This window comes from Culex pipiens, chromosome 3 (assembly GCF_016801865.2).
Source record: "Culex pipiens pallens isolate TS chromosome 3, TS_CPP_V2, whole genome shotgun sequence".
NCBI classification, from domain to species: domain Eukaryota; kingdom Metazoa; phylum Arthropoda; class Insecta; order Diptera; family Culicidae; genus Culex; species Culex pipiens.
Window position 1 is genome coordinate 5,664,234 of NC_068939.1, and position 21,680 is coordinate 5,685,913.

The following is a 21,680-nucleotide window of genomic DNA, read 5'->3' on the forward strand; positions in this document are numbered from 1 at the left end:
AAAGAACGCTCCCTAAACGGTCAAACTAAAAAAATGACCCCGTTCGTTTGATAGCAATAATTGGTGTCAAATCATCGGGGTTTCAGTGTAGTGCAGCGTAGTCGTGCGTCCAAGGTTCATCGAAGGAGATGGAGTTTTGCCCATTGTATGACCTCTTCTAGGGAGCCTTAGGAGCCCGTATCAAGTTAATTTAGAGTAAATTCACTTGAAAAACATAATTGTGTTCAAAACAGAAAATTTATTTTTAAAATATTAATTTTCCTCACCACACTTGTCAACCCCACTGGGTATTCCTGCACGATAGCTGTCAAAATTCGTTAAAGCACAGCTCTGTCGAAAATTCAAAATTCGTCCGCGCTCGAATTATCCCAGCATAGACACAAACCATTTTGGTTCTCGGTTTGACCGCATGGTGGCGCGCACGCATGGGCAAGCCGCAAAAAAAAACTGACGTTTGGTTGAATCGTCGTCGAGAAAAGAAAAAAACGGGAATTTACTCGCGTACGGTTTCAAGTGCAAATTTAAGCGTAATCCGGGCCACTTCCGGCCCCGAACCGTGCTACGTCAGTTGGACGGAAGTCCCGCGCGTCGATTGGTGATTGTGGAAGGTGGATTACGGCAGGGGAAAGGTGCGAAAAAGTGTTTTCAAAGGGGGTGAATTTATGGTCCGAGGGGAGACCGGGGCAAAGTGAACCTTTTTTTCTGTGAGGAGGTCGTTCGTTTGGAAGTTGTTGCCTTGAGACTGGTTGGTTGGTTGGCTGGTTGGAGAGGGGCAGAGAAGTTATTATTTCGTGGCTGCTGCTGCTGTTGGTGGATTGGCCAAACACGGGGCCATGGGCTGTGCAGCGCCGTGGATGTTTGTGGTTTGTGTGGTGTTCGACTGCGGCTGCTGCGATTAGGCAACAATCAAGAGTAATAATACGCAACCGAGGCAGTAGCAGCGCCAACTTGGATGCATGACGGCAGCGCAGCAGCATCGGAGAAGAGCCACCATCGCTGAGGGGGAGTAACATTGCATTGGGGTCGAGGGAGATGGATTTATGATATTTTGCATTATTATTTTCTGCTTAATGCCGTCATTATATTCTAAAAGTATTCGAGCAACTATTTTAATTTTGAATGTCAAATAATAAAACTATTTTAAAAATTTCCTGTCTTCCAATAAAAATATTTTCAAAATTTGCAAAAAAAAAAACAAGTTTGAGATTGAAATTTTTCTGGGCATGCTCAATCTTCCAGAACCAGTTTTAGCGTTTCGATGCCTCTGTGTTCTCTTGCTAACTAGATAGGAAAACCAGCAAGCTTAGTACAAGAGAACACAGAGGCATCGGTTTATGTAATGTTCAAAAAGATACAGCAAATCTAGATTTTTAATGAACCTAGATTAAATCAGCTACTTACAAGTAATAATTTTAAATAAGGAAAAGGAAAATTTGATAAAAAATATTTAGAAATCTTACCTATTCATAATGACAGAATATCTGCCCAATCGTTTTTCTTCAAATCCATTTTGAAACCAAACTTAATTCAAGGATTTATAATCCCAATTTGTAATCCCAATTTATAATCCCATTGCGACATTCTCCCTTATGAAATGTTGCTCCCAAACTCTCTACGAGTGCGTATAATGTTTTTAGAAGGGGACGTCTTTGGCTGATTATTGTGTATCCAACCAAAGATCGGTGAAGCGCCAGCCCAGCCCAACCCAGCAGTTTCTTGCGGCAGCAACCCAACAACCACGTCTCTACTAAACTCAAACCCAACGTTAGTCAGTGTGGATCATATTGTGTAGAGCACTAGTTTGGGAAATAAAATAAAAACATACCCACTACCTAGTGCTGTGTGTGAAGCAAGAAGAGGCAAAATAAAACTAGATTCGTCCGTGAACAATGCTCTTCGCAGCAACAACAGCAACCCCCTCGAAGTGCTCAAACGTATTGATGGTCGTCGTAGCTCCGGTGGCCAACCGCAGCAGCAGCAGCAACTCGTCGCTGAGAAAGTAGTGTTGTAATGTATTTAGTGAAATTTCAACGCGATCGTCGTGTGGAAGTTTGTTGCCTTGAACAGCAAGAGCACCACTGTTGAGGAGACCCTGACTGGAAGAGAGTGAAGAGAAGGGGGTGAGGAAATCCTTTCGATTGTTTTGGTTCTGCGGGGAGGAACCCGGAAAATTCGGGATTGAGTTTGACATACGAGGGCAAGCAAGCAGCCAGTTTACTTCCGGGATATCGAGTTTTGGCTGGCTCGAGGGTGAGGAGGAGCAGACGACGGCGACGAGATGATTGTGCAGGAACCTGTGCAGGTGAGTGAGCTGACAGTTATGTCAACGCGTGAGCCAAGTGAAGGGCGTAGTGTGAAGAAGAAGAAGAAGACGGGCAGGAATAGTTTTAAAGAGGGAGCAGTAAAGTGCCTTTGCATGGGGGTCATCAACTCCAGTCGTCCGGACGCGGGATTCCCGCGAGCCGGTTGGCCAGGAACACGATGGCAGAGAACAAGTTTTGCTATCGTGATTGGCATGAGGAAAGTTTGAAGGTTGCTATTTTGGGGCGGTGTTATGATCAATAAATCGATAAACAGACGAGATAGTTTCAAGGTAGTTTTGAGGAGAGAGTTGCCAATTATGCAATTTAAATTTTTTAGCTCGTTTGTAAGCTATTTCGATCAACCGTTGGCTAATTTTGGAATCACTTGTGAATTGTTTAATTTCCTAGTGTTAACTAATTTTCATTTCAAAATCTTCGAGTGCTAGTCAGTTCTCATGTATTCTCAATAATAATAGTTCTTTCTAGGATTTATTATATACATTTGACCAAAATTGTATTTCAATACATTTAAAGTTTGTGAAAAAAATGTGTGTATACCCCTTAAGCACTACACACAATATGTGCTAAAACTTGCAAAAAATTGAAAGATTTCAGGATAACCACTCAAATCGGAAATATCGGAAATTTGCTAAAATCCTAAAAAAAATCGGAAAGAGTCTAGAAATTTTGTCTTTTGAGCAATTCCAGCTCAAATCGGGAATTTTTCTGGTACTTCTGTACCCGACCCTCTCCGATTTCAATGAAACTTTTAAGACATGTTATCCTAGGCCTATATAAGCCATTTTTGTGTATATGGAGCCAATTGTACTCAAAAATGACATTTGAGAAGGGCGTAAGTTATTTAAATATTTTTGTATTTTGTAATTCAAAAATTACTGTATCTCGAAGCCGTTGCATCGTATCAAAAAGTGGTCAAAGACAAACTTGTAAGAAATTTGATGGGTTTTCTGAAAAAAAAAATACACTGAAAGAAAAATACACGCAAATTTTATGAGAATTTTCAATAAATTTAAAAGTTAAATTTTAAGGTGATGTCATGATTTTTTTCGTTAAAATTTTTTGTGAAAATAGCCTAAAATGTAACAAAAAAAATCACGAAAAATGCAGTATGTCTCTCCTAAAAAAAACAAAAATCATTTACTAAAACTGTTTTTTTGAAAAGTGGTCTAAACGTCAAAATTTTCAAAAATGATAGTGAGAATCGATTCCCCAGACAATTTCACATCAAAGTCTTCATATTGACCATTGTCCTATGTCCAATCCTTGTAAAGATACAGCGGTCTCAAAAAAAAAAAAAAAAAATGAAAAAAAAAGGTTTTTTGCAATTTCTATATGACATACTTGATTTTTCAGTCTCCTAAATATTTTTACCGGAAAGCTCGTCCAATTTCCCATAAGTTTGCCTTTGACAGCTTTTCAATTTGACTCGTTTAAATATTTACATAAGCTTATTTATTATCCAGGTTTTTACCACACTGAAAAAAATATTCAATTTTCAGTATGAGTAAGGCTACCAACTCTTGCTGAGTAAAAATCCGTATACTTTACCGATGTGACACCATGGTATAACAAAAACTGTCAAGGAATTATTTAGATAAATTTGGAATTTAAGAATTAAAAATATTTTTGTTAAACGTTTAAAAGTTTACGAAATGTCAAGTTTGCCTTTACGAATAATATCATTGTTAGTGTTTTCACGAAAACATTTCTAGAGTTTTTATTGGAAAGGTCCTATAAATACAAGCACAACACAAGGTTTTCACAAGCCAAAATTTGATCTTTTATTTAATAAATATGTTTTGTAAGGAATTTGAAAAGAACAATTATTGAAAATCAATTTTGAACTGAGGAAAACCCGGAAAATTTTGCAAACGGAATCGACGTAACACCTTATAATGGACCCTCTTAAACCTTGCGGTTTCGTCAACGGATCCACAGGCGTGTATTATCCGCGCACCACCAAACCGAAGTGCGCAACACTTCTGTTGCGCAAAAAAATCTGTTGCGCCGAACAAAAATGTAGTGGTTTGTCGTTAGCGTGTACATCAACCTGTGGCGCAACAGCTTTGACAGGTTGCGTTCGTATTTTGATTTTTGTCTGCTTTCACAATATCGTTCTTTTTGCGACAAGACTCCGCCTCCCGGGTCTCCTAAGTGTGAAGGTATGGCACGGGGAGAGGGCACCGAATAACTATATTTACACTTAGAATTTTTTGCGCCCTCCTCGGGATTCGAATCGGCGACCTCCGGATTGTAAGTACAGTGCGCGGTCCGATTGATCCACGTAGGCAGACGATTATGCAAGTTATCCCTTTATAATCAAACTGACAGTTGAATAAAAATATCTAATTAGAGAAAGCTTTGGCCCAACTAAAAAAGCAATGAATTTTTTAAAAAGTTGTTAAAATTCCGTACAAATCCGTATTATGCGAAAAATTCCGTACAAAAATTCCGGCCTGTTAAAAATCCGCGGAAATGGTCGAAAATCCGTACGGTAAGGAAAAAATCCGTACAGTTGGTAGCCTTAAGTATGAGCAATGTAATAAAGCTTATATCTGTAAGCCCATACATCCAATAGAAATGCTGTCAAGGGCAATGTTATGGGAAATCGGACGAGCTTTCCGGTAAAAATATTTACGAGACTGAAACATCAAGTCTGTCATATAGAAATTGCAAAAAAACCACCAAAAAACCTATTTTCACAACATTTTTTATTTTTAAAACCGCTGTATCTGTACAAGGATTGGACATAGGACAATGTTCAATATGAAGACTTTTATGTAAAATTGTCTGGGGAATCGATTCTCACTATCATTTTTGAAAATTTTGACGTTTAGACCACTTAAAAAAAAAACGGTTTTAGTAAATGATTTTTTGTATTTTTTAGGAGAGACATACCATCCTGCATTTTTCGTCAGTCTTTTTGTGTCATTTTAGGCTATTTCACAAAAATTGCGAACGAAAAAAAATCTTGACATCACCTTAAAATTTAACTTTTAAACTTAAAAATGGAAAATACTCATAAAATTGGCGTGTATTTTTCTTTCAGTGTATTTTTCAGAAAGCCCATCAAATTTCCTACATGTTTGTCTTTGACCACTTTTTGATACGATGCAACGGCTTCGAGATACTGTCATTTTTGAATTACAAAATACAAAAATATTTAAATAACTTACGCCCTTCTCAAATTAATGTCATTTTTGAGTACAATTGGCTCCATATACACAAAAATGGCTTATATAGGCCTAGGATAACATGTCTACAAAGTTTCATTAAAATCGGAGAGGGTCGGGTACAAAAGTACTAGAAAAATTCCCGATTTGAGCTGGAATTACTCTTTTATCAAAATGTCGAAATTCCAGTACGTTTTGCAAAGCAAAATATTTTCTAGTGCTTGAAGATATTTTTAAAGATTTTGAACAGTAAATAACACATTTGATTAGTTATTCCAGATTTTTTTTGTTCAAATGTGAACCAAAAAAGGGGATTTTTTTCAGTTTACCATTTTTTCTCGAATTGTCCTTACCTGTACCCTAACATTTGCACTTCATCCAAAATACCGTTAGATACCATTTTTGTATGGTTTCTTTGATCAGACCCCTACAATGCTTGAATAATTTTAAAAAAGATACAAAAAATATTCAATCGATGTTTATCATTTCTAAAGCTTGTTTTTTTTTTTACAAAAAAAAACGTTGCTTTATCCACCTTAAGGCGGTTGATGCCTTCCTCACATTAATATACTTTTGATAGTGTTATCAAATCTTCAATATTTTTGGCTAAACCTAAAGGTCATTTGACTACACATCTTGCGATGAGTCGCTTGATTTATCCACTTTTTTTTTTAATTCAAAATATCTGAGACCCGGCCTAAAAAAATACAAATAACACTTAAATGCTCATAACTTTTGATAGGGTTATCAAAACCGGCTCCGTGGCTTAATGGTTGCGGCTTCTGTCTTAAAAGCAGAAGGTTCAGGGATCAAATCCCAGTCGGTTACCTTGAAATTTGGAATCAGGAATTCTAAAGTTTTTTTTTTGAAAAGGACCAATAAACCAAATTTCCAGTTTTTGCTTTTTGGGTATTTTTTAATATACCTGACTCAAGGCGGTTTCAAAAACACACAAAAAGCAAAAACTGAAAATTTGGTTTATTGGACCTTTTTTAAAAAAAACGCCTTTTGCTGTGTTTTTTACTAACATTTCACATATTTTTAGTAAAAAGAAGTATGCAATAATTTTTGTAGTGTCCCAGACTATGTATCTACGCATTTTTTTAACAATTTAAATTATGATGGTGCCATTCTATAGCAAAAAAATGAAAAAGTGACTATAAAATCGTGAAAAAATAGATAGGCAAAATTTAATTACATTAGGTGGTAGAATAGGCCAAATACTACCAAAAACAAACATAAACTAAACAAAATAAATGCCAAATAAAAAACAAAAAATACTACAAGAAAAACATAAAATAAGGGAAGTAATATTATTCGTAGAGCAAATGTCGCTCATAATGACCTCCTAAACACGAGAAAAATAAACATTTTCGAAAAAAAACTGGGCAGTAGAGGGTTAACTGAAAACCAAAAACATTTTAAATCGTTCAAAACTTGACAACTCAACGTTGATTGTGTACTATGAAATAAAATTTATACTGTTTTCCAAATTATCTCCCATTGCATTTTTTACGCGCGTAATTTTGCAGATGTTTTGAAATCTTTAAAAGAACAAAAGTTGTCAACAGTTGTTGAGCATTTTGTAATATTTTTCCGACACGAAGGCACATGCTCTCTCTCTCTCTCTCTCTTTCTCTGTCTCTCTATCTCTTTCTTTCTCTGTTTTCTCTCGCAATCTCTTCTCTTTCTTGCTCGTATCATTTGGATGCAGTCGAGGGGAAGGTTATCGAAATTTCGGCAAAATTTGTAATAAACTAGGGGAAATATGCCCATTTCAAGCCCAATAATAAGCGGTCGTGTTTGAATGATGCTGGATAATCTGGATTGTTCACTAAAACCAAGTACACCAACGAGTAGAGCAACTTTTTGTGAACATTTCTGTTTATTTTCACTTTTATTAAAGGTTATGCTATTCCTTTTACAAGCATTTAATAAAAATATTTCAAAAATGCATTCTAATCGGTCGAGTGCATTGGGCCACGCCCATTTTTCTATTTTCAGCTAAGTTCTTTTTTTTCTTACAGTGCTCTTTTGGGTCTGCTTAGTGCTACCAAAATTGATGAAATTTTGAGCGAACACTCACAAAAAGTAGCATTTATAGAGAAAGTTTCCTGGCAGCACTTGCTCACTCCAACAGGCGCTACACCGGCATGTTGGTGGCCACCCTTTGTTCTTTATTTGCCTTCGCTCCTCGCTCGGTTTTCTTCTGCCTTCGATTGGAATGGGTATTCAAAATTCAATCGTCAGAAGACTTAGCGTGTTTGTTTTTTTGATGGCGCTTGCTAATTATTTACATTTTTCGGGATTATTTTTCAAGTGAGGTACTAAGTAATGGTCAAAAGAACATGTTGCCGGTAGTTGGAAGCAATTTTATATCTTAAGCGCTTTGAAATCGTTAGCGCAAGTCAAAAAAATATTGATGGCAACTTTCGTTAAGCAGTTAACCTCTGATCTTGCGTGTGGATGTGTGTGCCACCAAAATGATGAGAGATAGTCTCGCAAAATAGAAATAATGATCAAAAGTGCATTAAATTTGATCTAAGTGGCATAAATTTGCATGCTTACTCGAGGCGGTGCTGTTGCTGGTAAGTTTACAGCCTAAATAGTATTTTTGAAGCTTTAATCGAGCATCAAACTCTCCATATGACGAAGATAGGTGTTTGATTAGAAAGGGTATATTTCCCCTAGTGATAACTTCGATTTATTGGACCTTTTTTTTAAAAAAAAAACCCTGGTTATTTTCTTTTGTATTTATTAAAAAAGTCTAATGAAATCAAATTATAATTCGCTCAAAACTATTTTTTCAACCTTCTTTGTTTTTTAAAAGTATGGGAAAGAAAAGAAAAATATAAACATAAGTATGCAGAGTAGTGAGGTAGATCGCTTTGCAATGTTCTACAAATAAATTACTCAGGATGTCGTGATTTTTCATAGATGAGGATAAGTCTATATGGCTATCGGAGTTATGAGGAAATAGTTAAAAGAATATCGAGCATAATAATATGAATATTAAAAGTTATTCAAAGGGAAACTGTCGAGATGCTGTCCCGACAGAGATGAACAAACTTCATTATTCCCATCCCATCTTCGAAAATAGTTTCCGTGTGACGTAAATGCCAGATTATCGATCGAAACGTGAACTATATTTATAGTAAATAAAAACGCCTTCGCGCTTTTCGTCTTCCCTTTTATTTCCAGGCCGCAATATGGCACTGCCTGAACCATTACGACTACCAGGATGCCATCTTCCTGGCGGAACGCCTCTGTGCGGAAGGTAAATAACGGTGTTTGATTTACGCTAATTGGTCCGGATATTAACTGAGTTTGTTTGTTGTTTTTCAGTGGAATCCGAGGAGAGTCTGTTCCTGTTGGCGACCTGCTACTACCGGGCCGGCCAGAAACACCAGGCCCACTGGCTGCTGTCGACGAAGAGCGTCCGCTCGACGCAGTGCCGGTTCCTGCTGTCCAAGTGTGCCTTCGATCTGAAGCAGTAAGTAGTTGGTACCTTTTTGTTTGGTTTGGTTTAGTTTGATAAGGAGCAAATTGAGTCACAACAAATGCAAACGTGGACAAGTGACCTTTTCTTTGTTTGCTTGTCCCACCACACCCCAGACTGTAAAATGTAGAGTGGTGAGGGTAGTTTGTTGGCTTTATGATACGAACACTGGATTGTAACACGATACACGTGAGTCGTCTCGCAGGTGTCACGTTGTTGTAGGAGAAACTATTCTGACCGGTGAAACATTTTTCCATTCCAGATATTCCGAGGCGGAGCACACGCTGATCAACGATGACCACCTGCGGGCTCGGCACCTGGACGAGGTCGCGAAGGAGTTTGGCGAGATTGGCTGCTTCGCGTTGGAGCTGCTGTCGAAGATTTGTCTCAAGACTGAGCAGGCAAAGCTGGCGAACGATGCCAGCCGGAGGGCGGTCAAGCTGAACCCGTTTATGTGGCAATCGTTTGCCGATCTGTGCAACCGGGGTGAAAAGCCCGACCCGGCCGCGGTCTTCCAGCTGTCCAGTACGGATGTATTTGCGACTAGCCAAGCGCCTCATCCGGCACTCAACTCGTCGGTCATGTGGTTCGGGAATGCTGGCAGCGGTGGGGGAGGAGGAGGAGGAGGAGGGACATTACTGGAAGAGTCACTTATTGGAGGTGGCCTTGGCGGTCATCCGTCTACGCCGATCGATCAGGTTTCACAGTGTCTGATTCAGAACATTATCAATACACCAAATAATCCTCCACAACAGCAACCTCAGTCCCATCAGCAGAGCAGTATAGCTAGCTTCAGGACGGCATCGTCGACGATGGCCACCGGAGGGAATCTCAGTGACGAGCAGACGCCAAACGCCGACATCGGAACGCCCTTCCGAAAGCAGCAGTTCAAATATCTGACCGCGTTGAGTCCGACGACGCCCAGCTTTGGCGTGCTTCCAATCATGCATAGTCCGGCGACAATCGGAGATCAGTCGGCACTCATAATGACCCCCTCGCCGCAGCAGCTATCCACGGCAACCGGTGGAACCTTCCAGCAGATCGGAGGATCGGCAGCGGCGATAGGCGGCAGTCAACAGTCGCAACAGATTATTCCCGAAAGCGAACAGCAAAAAATTGCCCTGCTGAGCAGCAACAAGAAGCTGCGTGGCCATCACAACCTCGGAACGATGGGCAACATCATCAACCGGAAAAACGACGCGACGGCGGCGACGATGCTGCTGCAGTCGCAAAGTGCAAACACCAAACCGATCTTGTTTAGCCAAACTGGCAACCAGCTGCCGACGCCGCGGACACCCAACACGACGGGTGGAGCCCTCCAGGCGCAGAATGTCCGCCGAAGCTCGCGCCTCTTCAGCAACAGCAACTACTCCGTCAAGGAGAACACCAAAAGCCCCCAACTCAACAACAAATTCGTTGCGCCCAGGTCACCTCCTCGCAAGTCCAAGCAGCGCATATCCAAAAACCTCAACAGCAGCACCAACAGTCTGCTGGAGAACGTCGTCGAACGGAAAGGATCCACCGACGGCAAAGAAAAAATCGAAACCATCACGTCGAACGAGACGCTCAGCGAAAAAGTACTCTTCAACAACAGCATCAACAGTGCCCAAAAGATGGCCCAGCACGTGCTGGCCATGAAGAAGCAGAGTGCCGACGGACTGATGACCCTCCTTCGAGAACTCGGCCAGGGCTACCTCCGACTGCAGAGTTACGACTGCGACAAGGCCATCGACGCCTTCTCCAACGTGTCCCCCCATCACTACACCAGCAGCTGGGTCCAAAGTATGATCGCCCTGGCGTACCACGAGCAGCGTGACTACGAGTCGGCCGTCAACATCTTCCGGGAGATTCACGAGCGCGAACCGCACCGGCTGCAGTACATGGAGATTTACAGCACGGACCTGTGGCACCTGCAGAAGGACGTGGTGCTGTCGGCGCTGGCCCAAGATCTGATGGCCCAGGACAAGAACTCGCCCATCACGTGGTGCGTGGCCGGGAACTGCTTTTCCGCCCACAAGGAGCACGAGACGGCCATCAAGTTCTTCTTTCGTGCAATACAGGTGAGTTTGGGGCTTTTGCGGGTTTGACTGTTCCTGATTTTGTTTGTCTAACTTTAAAATATGTCAAAAATATCGAGTTTCAATTACTGAACAGTTTGCTAAATCAAATCTACCGAATTCGGTAAAATCTTAACTCTACTGTTTATCGCTTAACCGGTTTTCGGTAAAATATTGTTCGTTTTGACAGACGGTTGCCGACTATTCACCGATTTTTCATTTACCGGATTCGGTAAAAAATCTATGTTTTACCTCAGTTTCAGCCGATCTAAATATTTAAAATACTCTAAAAGTATTCTAGAGTTTTTTTTAATGGGTTCTAATAAACATATGAAACACAATAGCTTATCGAGAAATTAAAAGTGAGAGTGTGTGCGTGCAACATGGAGTTAAACTTTTCGATGTGCCTTGGAAAACTTCACAGAAGGTTTAACTTCATGTTGCAGAAAAAAACTAGATATGAACAAACCTTCTCAACACTCTGAGAACAAAAAAAAAAGGCTCAATGGTCCAACAATTTAAAATATAATTAAAATTTTTAATTCTTTTGGTGAATGAAATTCTCAAATTTAAAAATTCAGGAATGTTTAAGAGCGAGTCCACGAGCAAAGCATACCCATCTCGCATCGACCTCACCAATCTGCCTGATATTTTCAGGGGTTGTTTGTACATATAAAACTAGCATCTGGCCAAAATATGAGCACTCTAGGTCAACGGGAAGTGGGGCAAATCGGGACACAAAGTTTGAAGGTTCAAAAACGTCAAAAATCTTAAAAAGGCTATAACTTTGGCAAAATTCAATTTAATTTCAAAATTCAAAATGCATCTTAAAGGGCTTCAAAAATGCAACAAAATGCAGGGTAGAACATCCCAATTGGTTAATTCTAAAGGGAGTTATTGGCATTTTAGTGAAAAAATAGCATAATTTTCAAACTCAAATAAAAAAGTGTTCCATCCAGTTATCAACTCGGATCGACCTGCAGCTTGTAGGGGACATCTGGGACTACCATTTGAGACTGAAAACACTTTGGGTAAGGCAGTTTATCATATTGAATAGACACTTTTACTTTTAGTGAATTTTTTGGTATTAAATTTTTGCTCGGAGGACCCCTTAGATCCCATTTTCTGGTGATAATTTTATCATAATCGTGTTCCTGAGACAATTTCACATTAAAAACATGCATAAAAATGCTTGTTTTGGTCCATTTTAACCCTTTAAAAAATGAAAGTTAAAAAAAAAACTTTGATTCACATTTATTGAAAATCAAGTTCGTTTCCAAGGATACTAGATGACACCAGAAAAAAGCAGCTTCTTAATTTTTCTATCTTTCATTTTTTAAAGGATTGAAATGGATGATAATATACATTTTTATGTATGTTTCTATTGTGAAATTGTCTCAGGAACACGAATATGATAAAATTATCACCAGAAAATGGGATCTAAGGGGTCCTCCGAGCAAAAATTTACTACCAAAAAATTCACTAAAAGAAAAAGTGTCTGTTCAATATGATAAACTGCCTTACCCAAAGTGTTCTCAGTCTCAGATGGTAGTCCCAGATGTCCCCTACAAGCTGCAGGTCGATCCGAGTTGATATCTGGATGGAACACTTTTTTATTTGAGTTTGAAAATTATGCTATTTTTTCACTAAAATGCCAATAACTCCCTTTAGAATTAACCAATTGGGATGTTCTACCCTGCATTTTGTTGCATTTTTGAAGTCCTTTAAGATGCATTTTGAATTTTGAAATTAAATTGAATTTTGCCAAAGTTATAGCCCTTTTAAGATTTTTGACGTTTTTGAACCTTCAAACTTTGTGTCCCGATTTGCCCCACTTCCCGTTGACCTAGAGTGCTCATATTTTGACCAGATGCTAGTTTTATATGTACAAACAACCCCTGAAAATTTCAGGCAGATTGGTGAGGTCCAAACGACGTCCCATACAAAGGGGTATGCCCTATTCGTGGACTCGCTCTTAAGTTGTTTCATGTCATGTTTTTTTAAGTTAGGAATTTTGAGATTTTAAAAATTTTGTGAATCTACCGAATTTACGAAACTTAGCGAATAAAAGAATTTTTAGAATTTAAGATTATTGATAAATTTGAGAATTTAAGAAATTTAAGAATTCAAGAATTTTGCGTGTTTAAAAATAATAGATTTTTGAGAATTAAAGAATTTAAAAACAGAGAATTAAAAAAAATGACAATTTTATGTGTTTGTGAGTTTAAGAACCTTGCGAGTTAAGAAATTTGGGAATTCACAAGATTAAGAGTTTGAGAATTTAGGAATTTTGAGAGTAAAAGCATTCTTAGACTATTAGAATTTTAAACATTTTGAGAATTGTTAGAATTTTTGTAATTTTTAGATATTTTATATACAAAGAAACCTTTTTTTTATTTTTTTTTTTTTATAATTCCAAGATTTGTTTTAAGTTTTAGAATCTTTAGAATTTCAAGAATTTATTTTTTTAAAGAATTTTAAAATTATCAAAAACATTAGAAATTTTGGGATCTTTTGTTTTTTTTTAATTTTAGGAATTCTATAGATTTTTAAAATTCCTTAACTTTTTCACAAAAACTAAAATCCCTGAAATTATTAAAATTCTTAAAAAAAATTCTTGAAATTCAAAAAAATTATAATAAAAACAATAAAAAATATGTTTTAGAGATTTAGTAAATTTTTGAGAATTTCGAAAATATTCTGAATTTTAGGAAATCTCAAAGTAGGGGAAATATACCCATTTTAATCACACTAAGCCGTTCGACCAATTCTCATCACTTTTGCCGTTTTCCGCTTTTAAATCAACATTTTCAGATGTATCAACAATGATGAGTTGCTTGCTCACTTTTATTTGAGCTATTTATTACTTTGGAATAGTCAAAAACATTTTATTTAAGCTGTAATTCATGATCAAAGTGCTGATAGGCCGATAATAGAAATTGGCTGAGAAAGGGTATAGTTCCCCTATGAAAGTTTTTTGTGAATTTTAAGAATGTTTAGAGTGCTAAATTTTAAGAATTTTAAAAAATTTTAAAATTCGAAACTATTTAAAAATTTAAAATATTTGAAATATTTTAAGAATTTTAAGAATGTCATGAATTTTAAGAATATTAAGAATTTTAAAACAATAAGAACTTTAGAAAATTTAAAAGTATGTAGAATTTTAGGAAATTTAAGGGTTTTTTTTTAGAATTTAAGTTAAATTTAAGAATTTAAGAATTAAGCGTATTTAAGTATTAGAGAATTTAAGAATTTTGAGAGTTTTTAACCAAACCACAGTTTTTAAGAGTTTTAAGAATTTTAGGAATTTTAAAAATATAGAGAACTTTGAAAAATTTAAAAAAATTAACTTTAAGAATTTTAGGAATTTTATGAATTTTATAAATTTTAAGAAAATTAAGAAAAAAAACTCATCAATTTCGACAATAACAATTTTTTAAAAAGGGTCTGATAAGCTTTTGTGTTTCGTATGTTTATAGGACCTTTTCAAAAACAAAACAAAAAACTAGATATTAAGATTTGTAAGGGCTTTGTGAATTTATGGAATTTTAAGACCTCAAGGATTTTTAGAATTTAAGAGTTTTTTGGATTCTAAGAAATTTAAGAATTTTTCGTATTCACGAATTTGGGAATTTAAGAATTTTGAGAACTTTAAGAATTTGAGAATTTAAACAATTTGAGAGTTTTTAAGTGTTTTGAAAATTTCGATAATTTTAAGAATTTTATGAATTCGAAAAGTTGTCTTGAGGATTCAAGAATTTTGATAGTTTAAGAATTTTGAGAACATAACAAATGAAAGAATGTAGGAGTTTTGAGAATTCTAGAATTTTTTGAACTTAAATTCAAATTTATAAGCTTTGAAACTACTTTAAATAAATTAACCAAATTTATAAACTACGAATTTAATACTTCAATCAGAAAATAATAATAATTGTGGTTTGAAATCCACAAAGGCGTAATGCTTGAAATTTCGAAATATATAGAAAATTAAAAAAAAAAATATGCTCAAAAACTATGTACAATTTCAAAAAAAAATCTAAAAAAATCCCTAAATAAAAAACTAATTTTGTCCGGTATTTTTTTAATTGTAATTTTCTCTTGCAATCTTAAGAATTTGAGAACTTCATAATTTTAAGAGTTAAGAGATTTGAATAACTAATTTAACAATGTTGAGATTTATTTTATGCAGATTGAGATTTAAATTTACATTTTGAGGATTCAGAGAAAAAAAATCAAAGACAGAATGTTGAAAAAGAGTGTTGTTCAGACCATTTTTTTTATATTTAGTATTTGATATTTTTCAAATGTTTTTTTTTTTCTGGCAGTAATCAGGGTCTAACATGTAGATCACAGATTTAAATATTTATTTTTGAATTTGAAAGTCGTTGATCAAAATATTTCGATCGTAAATTTACGATTGGCAAATGAGAAATAACCATGAAGTTAATCTCGTCGTTTCCAGGTGGACGAGGACTTCCCGTACAGCTACACCCTGCTCGGCCATGAGTTGGTCATGACAGAGGAGCTGGAAAAGGCACTGTCGATGTACCGGTACGCGATCCTGCGGGATCCACGCCACTACAACGCGTGGTTCGGCATCGGAACGATCTTCAGCAAGCAGGAGCGGTACGAGCTGGCCGAGTTGCACTACCGGAAGGCGTTGGCCATCAACCCGCGGAATTCGGTCATTATGGTGCACATCGGAGCGACGCAGTTCTTCCTGCGCAAAATGGACCAGGCGTTGCGGACGTTGAACGCGGCCATCGCCCTCGATCCGAAGAATCCGCTGTGCAAGTTCCACCGGGGGTCGATGTACTTTACGATGGGTCGCTACCAGGAGGCGCTCCGGGAGTTGGAAGAGCTGAAGCAAATCGTGCCAAAGGAAGCCGTCGTGTACTACGTCATGGGCAAGATCTACAAAAAGCTGGGCAACGTCGACCTGGCCCTGATGCATCTCAGCTGGGCAACCGATCTCGGCTCGAAGGGAGCCAACAACCAGATCAAGGACAACTTTGATTCGATCATGCGAACGCAGGACGGAACGGCTGCGACGACGACGTCGGCGGCGGAAGGAACCGACGAGGATGGGGCGGAAGCAGGCGCAAGCACCGGCCAAGGACTGAACGAGGCGGACATTGGCAGCAGCAGTGCGGACCCGGACTATTCGATCGGCGGAGAGCAGGCCTCTAGCGACGACTCGACGGCTGCGGCGACCAACGCACGGAACGAGTCCCTCGACGTAATTAGCGGTAATCTGTACGACAGCGATAGTTACTAAAAAAAACAAGTTCTGCGTGCGTGTGCGAGATTTTATTCCAAGTCTGCGCGAGAAATAGCTTTGTGTTTAGTGCGAGATTGTTGTGTTGGTAAATGAAAATATATCTAGCTTAAAACAGAACAGAACCTCTGGTCTGGTCCTCCCCCATACAATTCTTCGCGATGCGTTGATCGACTGACGTGGCAGAACTAAACATTAGTGTAGAGTAATTGAATTGTCGCTCCCCCACAGAAAACACCCCCCGGAAACATACACAACTTAAGCTTAGCCCACCACAGTAAAAAAAGAGCAACCAAAAGCGGTATCGAACAAAACAGAAACAAGTTTTTGAACAACCAATTCAGGAGAAACTTACTAAAAAACAACTATCGTAATATAGAAACCGAAACAAATTAGAAATCAACGGATGAAATAGTCATTGTGAAGGAAAAAAAGAAATACACACACAAACACACCTCAAATTTGAATTAAATCTGTATGTGTTGAAGCGTTGTAGTGTTTCACTTTCGTAAAACAAAAATAATCCACCCTCTCTCGTTCTACACGCTATTATCTATATCTCTTAAAAAATGCAAACTTCCCGGGAAAACAAAAAGTCATTGCTGTCGAATGTCTTCTGCCTTTACCTACGTTTTTTTTTTCTCCAACAAACAGTGAGGCGCTCTCGATTCCCTTGACAAAAAAAAAGAAACGTAAAAAATCTCGATGTAATGATGTGCAGCGGCAGCCAGGCAGAGTTAGCGAAATAAACACAAAACATTAAAGTGAATTCAAAGTAAATGATAAATAAATAAATAATGGAGCTTGTGGGAGTGCGAGTGAAAATAAAAAAAAAACGTGCGAATGAGTGCCCGAATTTGTGTGCGGTTTGTAGAAGGAATGAAGGGAAGAAAAAACTTTTGGAGAGAAAAATAAAAGCTAAACATACATCAGTGGACGACAGTTTGTATGAATGATTCAACCGTAGCTGAGTGTTGTTTTTTTTTCAATTGAGAAAATATGGCCGATTATAGAAAAACGTTTTTCGAATGGCTTTGAACAATAATTATTGAATAATTTTGCTGCGTCGCTAAAAAAATAAATTTCTCATTGTATTTTTAAAGGTTTTTTTTTACTGATGTTACTTCAGCAGGCAAAATTTTTATTCTCGTTTTGGCCACCACATAGCGTCATTGAAATCCACTTTACCTGTTCACTTCTAAAAGTTATTGATTTTTTTAAAATTCGATTTCTTTTTTTATTTCTTTATATTTTTGTTTAAAAATCCTTATTTCTCATTAAAGTTTTGAATTCTAGAATTTTAAAATTCTTCAGTTTTGAAATGCTTAGATTGCAAAATTAAAGAATTTTTAATTTTTTAGATCTAACATATCAAAGCTTTCTAAAATTTAAAGATAAATTTTTGATTTAAAAAAGTCATTCAAAACTTTAAAAAATCACATACTTCTAAAATATAAATATAAACAAAAAAACTCTACTCACAAAACATTAAAAAATTAAACAAAATGGAAAAAAATATCAAAAAAATGCTAATTTAAATATTATAAAAATATGAGGCGTTAGGTATCCAAATTTAGCGAGCACAGCTATTTTTCATTTCCTTTTGGGGTCCTAAACAACTCCCCTAAGTTTGGGAACGATTGGTTTAGTCCTCGCTTTGCGCAAAGAGATTCAATTTCCCATATAAATGTGTATGGGAAAAACATTTTTTTTGGATTTTGATATTTATAAAAACCACGTTTCACGCTGTACTAAAACCGGATTCATATTCGGATGCTTTGGAAGGTGTTCTACAACTTTCCCGAAGAGAGTATGGTGCTAACTTGCTCCTGAAAAAAGATACAGCGTGTTCAAAACTCGTCTAAAACGTGTTTTTTGATCGAAAATCACGTTTGAGACGAGTTTTGAGGACGCTGTATCTTCTTTCAGGAGCAAGTTAGCACCATACTCTCTTCGGGAAAGTTGTAGAACACCTTCCAAAGCATCCGAATATGAATCCGGTTTTAGTACAGCGTGAAACGTGGGTTTTATAAATATCAAAATCCAAAAAAAATGTTTTTCCCATACACATTTATATGGGAAATTGAATCTCTTTGCGCAAAGCGAGGACTAAACCAATCGTTCCCAAACTTTGGGGAGTTGTTTAGGACCCCAAAAGGAACTGAAAAATTGCTGTGCTGGAAAATCGATTTTGATATTACACCCTAGTGACGCATGTCGTTTGGCTCTTGAACGGCAATAGGCCCCTAAAACCAAAGCTAAAAACACGACTCGCCATCTACATTCGAGTAGGAGAACTTTGGTGGAAGGTTACGTTTACGTTTTTGCGCGATAAGTACATACCTATGGGAGTGAAAACTATTTTTAAGATTTTTACCATGAAAACTGGTCTTTTGGAATAAAATAAAGTCAACAGGAGGTAAGAAATAAAAAGTATTATCGATTGACTTATTGAGTTTTTTGCTAAGTTGCCATTTTAATTGAAAATTCTGAGATCCGGATTCAAAACGCGAGAGTGAGGTTAGATTGCTTATTTTGAAAATCAATCCAATTTCAATTTTTGAGACAGAGTTTTTCTTTAAGGTAAAAATGCCTTTAAAAAACATTTGTCCACTTGAACAAACTTACTTTCTGGTTTCCGTTGATTGACAAAATTCCTTATTTTGAATCAAATAATGAACAGGTTAAATCGGCCATCACAAAAATATTTTTGTTTATATCAATGAAGCTCTTTATTTCTTACCCTAAAATGGTATAATGTTTAACAAATTTCGTTTTGACGATAAAATAAATCAATTTCAAATTTCAAACCGATTTGCTCTCTTTAGGATATAATGAAAACATCACCCCAAGTTTCAGCGCCCTCTAGTGGGGGGTAATTTTGACGTTTGTTCGCCTATCGAGAAATTAAAAAGAGAGATGTGAGCCGGTAACATGGAGTGAAACTTTCTCAGCTGTCATGGAATCCTTCACAGCAGCTTGACAGAAAGTTTAACTCCATGTTGCACTTTTAATTTCTCGATACGTATACGTTTACGTTTTTGCGCGATAAGTGCAAAGGGGAGTGAACATTATTTTAAGATTTTTTTTAATGAAAACTGTTCTTTTGGATTAAAATAAAGTCAACAGGAGGTAAAAAATGAAAAGTATTGTCGATTGACTATTTGAATTTTTTGCTAAGTTGCCATTTTCATTAAAAATTCTGAGATCCGGATTGAAAACGCGAGAATGAGGTTAGATTGCTATACTTTTGATCCAATTAAAATTTTTGAGACAGAGTTTTTCTTTTGCGGGAAAAAAGACTTTAAAAAACATAAGTTTACTTGAAGAACTCACTTTCTCAACTAATTACACTCAAACCCCGATGGTTTGACACCAACTGTTGTCAAACGAACGGGGTCACTTTTTAGTTTGACACCCCTTTTACACGGAGTCATGGTACGAAAACAACATTACACTAAATATCTCTCTAAATTTAAAGATCAAGACTTTTCCTTCAAATTATCACACAAAATACACTCTTTTAAAATATTTTTCTTGGCCTGTATCTCAGCAACAAAAGAATGGATCAAAAATGTTCAAAAAAGAATGTAGTAAAGAATTTTCTCAACCATTTGTTTTTTTAGAGATAAAATAGAATTGTTTTTTAATTGAAAATAGCTACAACTTCAAAAAAGTATGTGTAGTATGTTTAAATCTGAAAAAATATAAAAATTCAAAGAACAAGCCATAGTCTCAACATTTGAATGCAAAAAGTGTTAAAAAATGCATTTTACGCTAGTTCAGTTGTTTTGCAATCATTAGTCTTCAAAAAATGTAAGATTTGACGAAAACAAAAAAATTAACGAAAAAAAACTTAAGATCGAAAATTTTCAAAAATTCAAAAGATTATTAAATCAACTCAAACATGCTTAAAAATGATTCTAGACTCAAGGGAATGCATTTTAAATTTCACTTAAATTTCCATTAAAATTTTGATGTTTTTTGAAAAAAAATAATAATAATTTTTTGTCCCGATTTTTCGGGGCAGCAAAAACTTTGAATGAAATTTGTACCCGCCTTATGTGTTGTTGAAAAAATCACAGCACGGTAATTTTTTAATTGTTTTTACCATTATGTGTTTTGGGTTTTTTAGAAAGTTTTTTTTCATTAAAATTATTCTAAAAAGAAAGTTTCAAGGTATCGATTTTTTTTACATTTGTATGACACTTTTCCTGCACTGCTGCCAAAGTGTATCGAGAAATTAAAAAGAGAGATGTGAGCCGGTAACATGGAGTGAAACTTTCGCAGCTGTCATGGTAAACTTCACAGCAGCTCGACAGAAAGTTTAACTCCATGTTGCACTTTTAATTTCTCGATACATTTTTGTTTGGACTAATGATGCAAAAAGACTTTTTTTAATAAAAAGAAAGTACTCACATAATTTTACCAAAAAAAAAAAATCACAGAAATTGATAATTCTTGGAAGAATTGTTCTTTTTGAATTCACAAAACCTTTTTTCAAAGTAAATTAACGAGCGTTTACATCAATGTTGATAACAATGTATTTTTGTAAATCTATTTTACAAAATTATTAAGTTCTATTAATAATTTATCTCATTTTAAAAAATAAAAACGATTTTTGATGAAAAAAACCCAATCGAGAAATTAAAAAGAGAGATGTGAGCCGGTAACATGGAGTTAAACTTTCGCAACTGTCATGGTAAACTTCACAGAAGCTTGACAGAAAGTTTGACGCCATGTTGCACTTTTAATTTCTCGATAAGTTGAAAATTAGATGTTTGATTGATAACAGATAAAAACGGCTTCGTTTACAACTTACTTACTTTTTACTCAAGATTTGAAAGCTTTCTTGAGGAATTCAAACTTTGAACCAAATGTATGCGTTCAAAAAGTATGATGAAAAAAATGAAAACATTGTAATTTGGTTTAAAAACATTCCGGAAAATTCCTTCTGGTCTCGGGAGAAAACCGGGAAAAAACCGGGAAACTGAAAATCGAAATCTGGTGGCAACCCTGTAGTAATGGTATAATCACAGTCACTAGTCTGTGGTATAATGTTTTACAAATGTCGATTTTACGATAAAATAAATCAATTTCAAATTTCAAACCGATTTGCTCTCTTTAGGATATACCTAATGAAAACATCACCCCAATTTTCAGCGCCCTCTAGTGGCGGATGATTTTGACGTTTGATTCGCGATTAAAAGCTCAAAAATTCCGACAGATGGCGCAAAGCATCGAAGAATGACGATTCAAATTATCGCTGTTCGGTTACATAGGGAGCGTTCTTTTATTACGTAACGCAGTAGGGGGGGAGGGGGGGGTCGGAGGCCGTGTTACGCTCCA

At 36.5% G+C, this 21,680-nt stretch overlaps 1 protein-coding gene across 10 annotated transcripts; it reads left to right on the top strand.

Annotated features, from left to right (window-relative positions):
• The first annotated feature begins 450 nt into the window (after window positions 1-450).
• LOC120421740 (cell division cycle protein 27 homolog) lies at window positions 451-16,854 on the top strand. Of its 10 annotated transcripts, none has more exons than XM_039585002.2 (6): window positions 451-629; window positions 1,679-2,302; window positions 8,699-8,774; window positions 8,843-8,990; window positions 9,259-11,056; window positions 15,516-16,854. In XM_039585002.2, the coding sequence occupies exons 2-6, from the start codon at window positions 2,279-2,281 to the stop codon at window positions 16,329-16,331; spliced, it is 2,862 nt and encodes a 953-aa protein (XP_039440936.1). In that variant the 5' UTR covers window positions 451-629; window positions 1,679-2,278; the 3' UTR covers window positions 16,332-16,854. The 10 variants fall into 10 exon arrangements, with proteins under 10 accessions (XP_039440936.1, XP_052565716.1, XP_039440935.1 ...); XM_052709756.1 differs by having other exon boundaries at window positions 1,726-2,302; XM_039585001.2 differs by having other exon boundaries at window positions 1,770-2,302.
• Window positions 16,855-21,680: the final 4,826 nt, after the last annotated feature.

Coding starts and splice junctions, on each gene's coding strand:
- LOC120421740 (XM_039585002.2), top strand. CDS start 2,279: ATGATTGTGCAGGAACCTGTGCAG. Junction 8,775..8,842: donor GGAACGCCTCTGTGCGGAAG/GTAAATAACGGT, acceptor GTTGTTTTTCAG/TGGAATCCGAGGAGAGTCTG. Junction 8,991..9,258: donor TGTGCCTTCGATCTGAAGCA/GTAAGTAGTTGG, acceptor TTTCCATTCCAG/ATATTCCGAGGCGGAGCACA.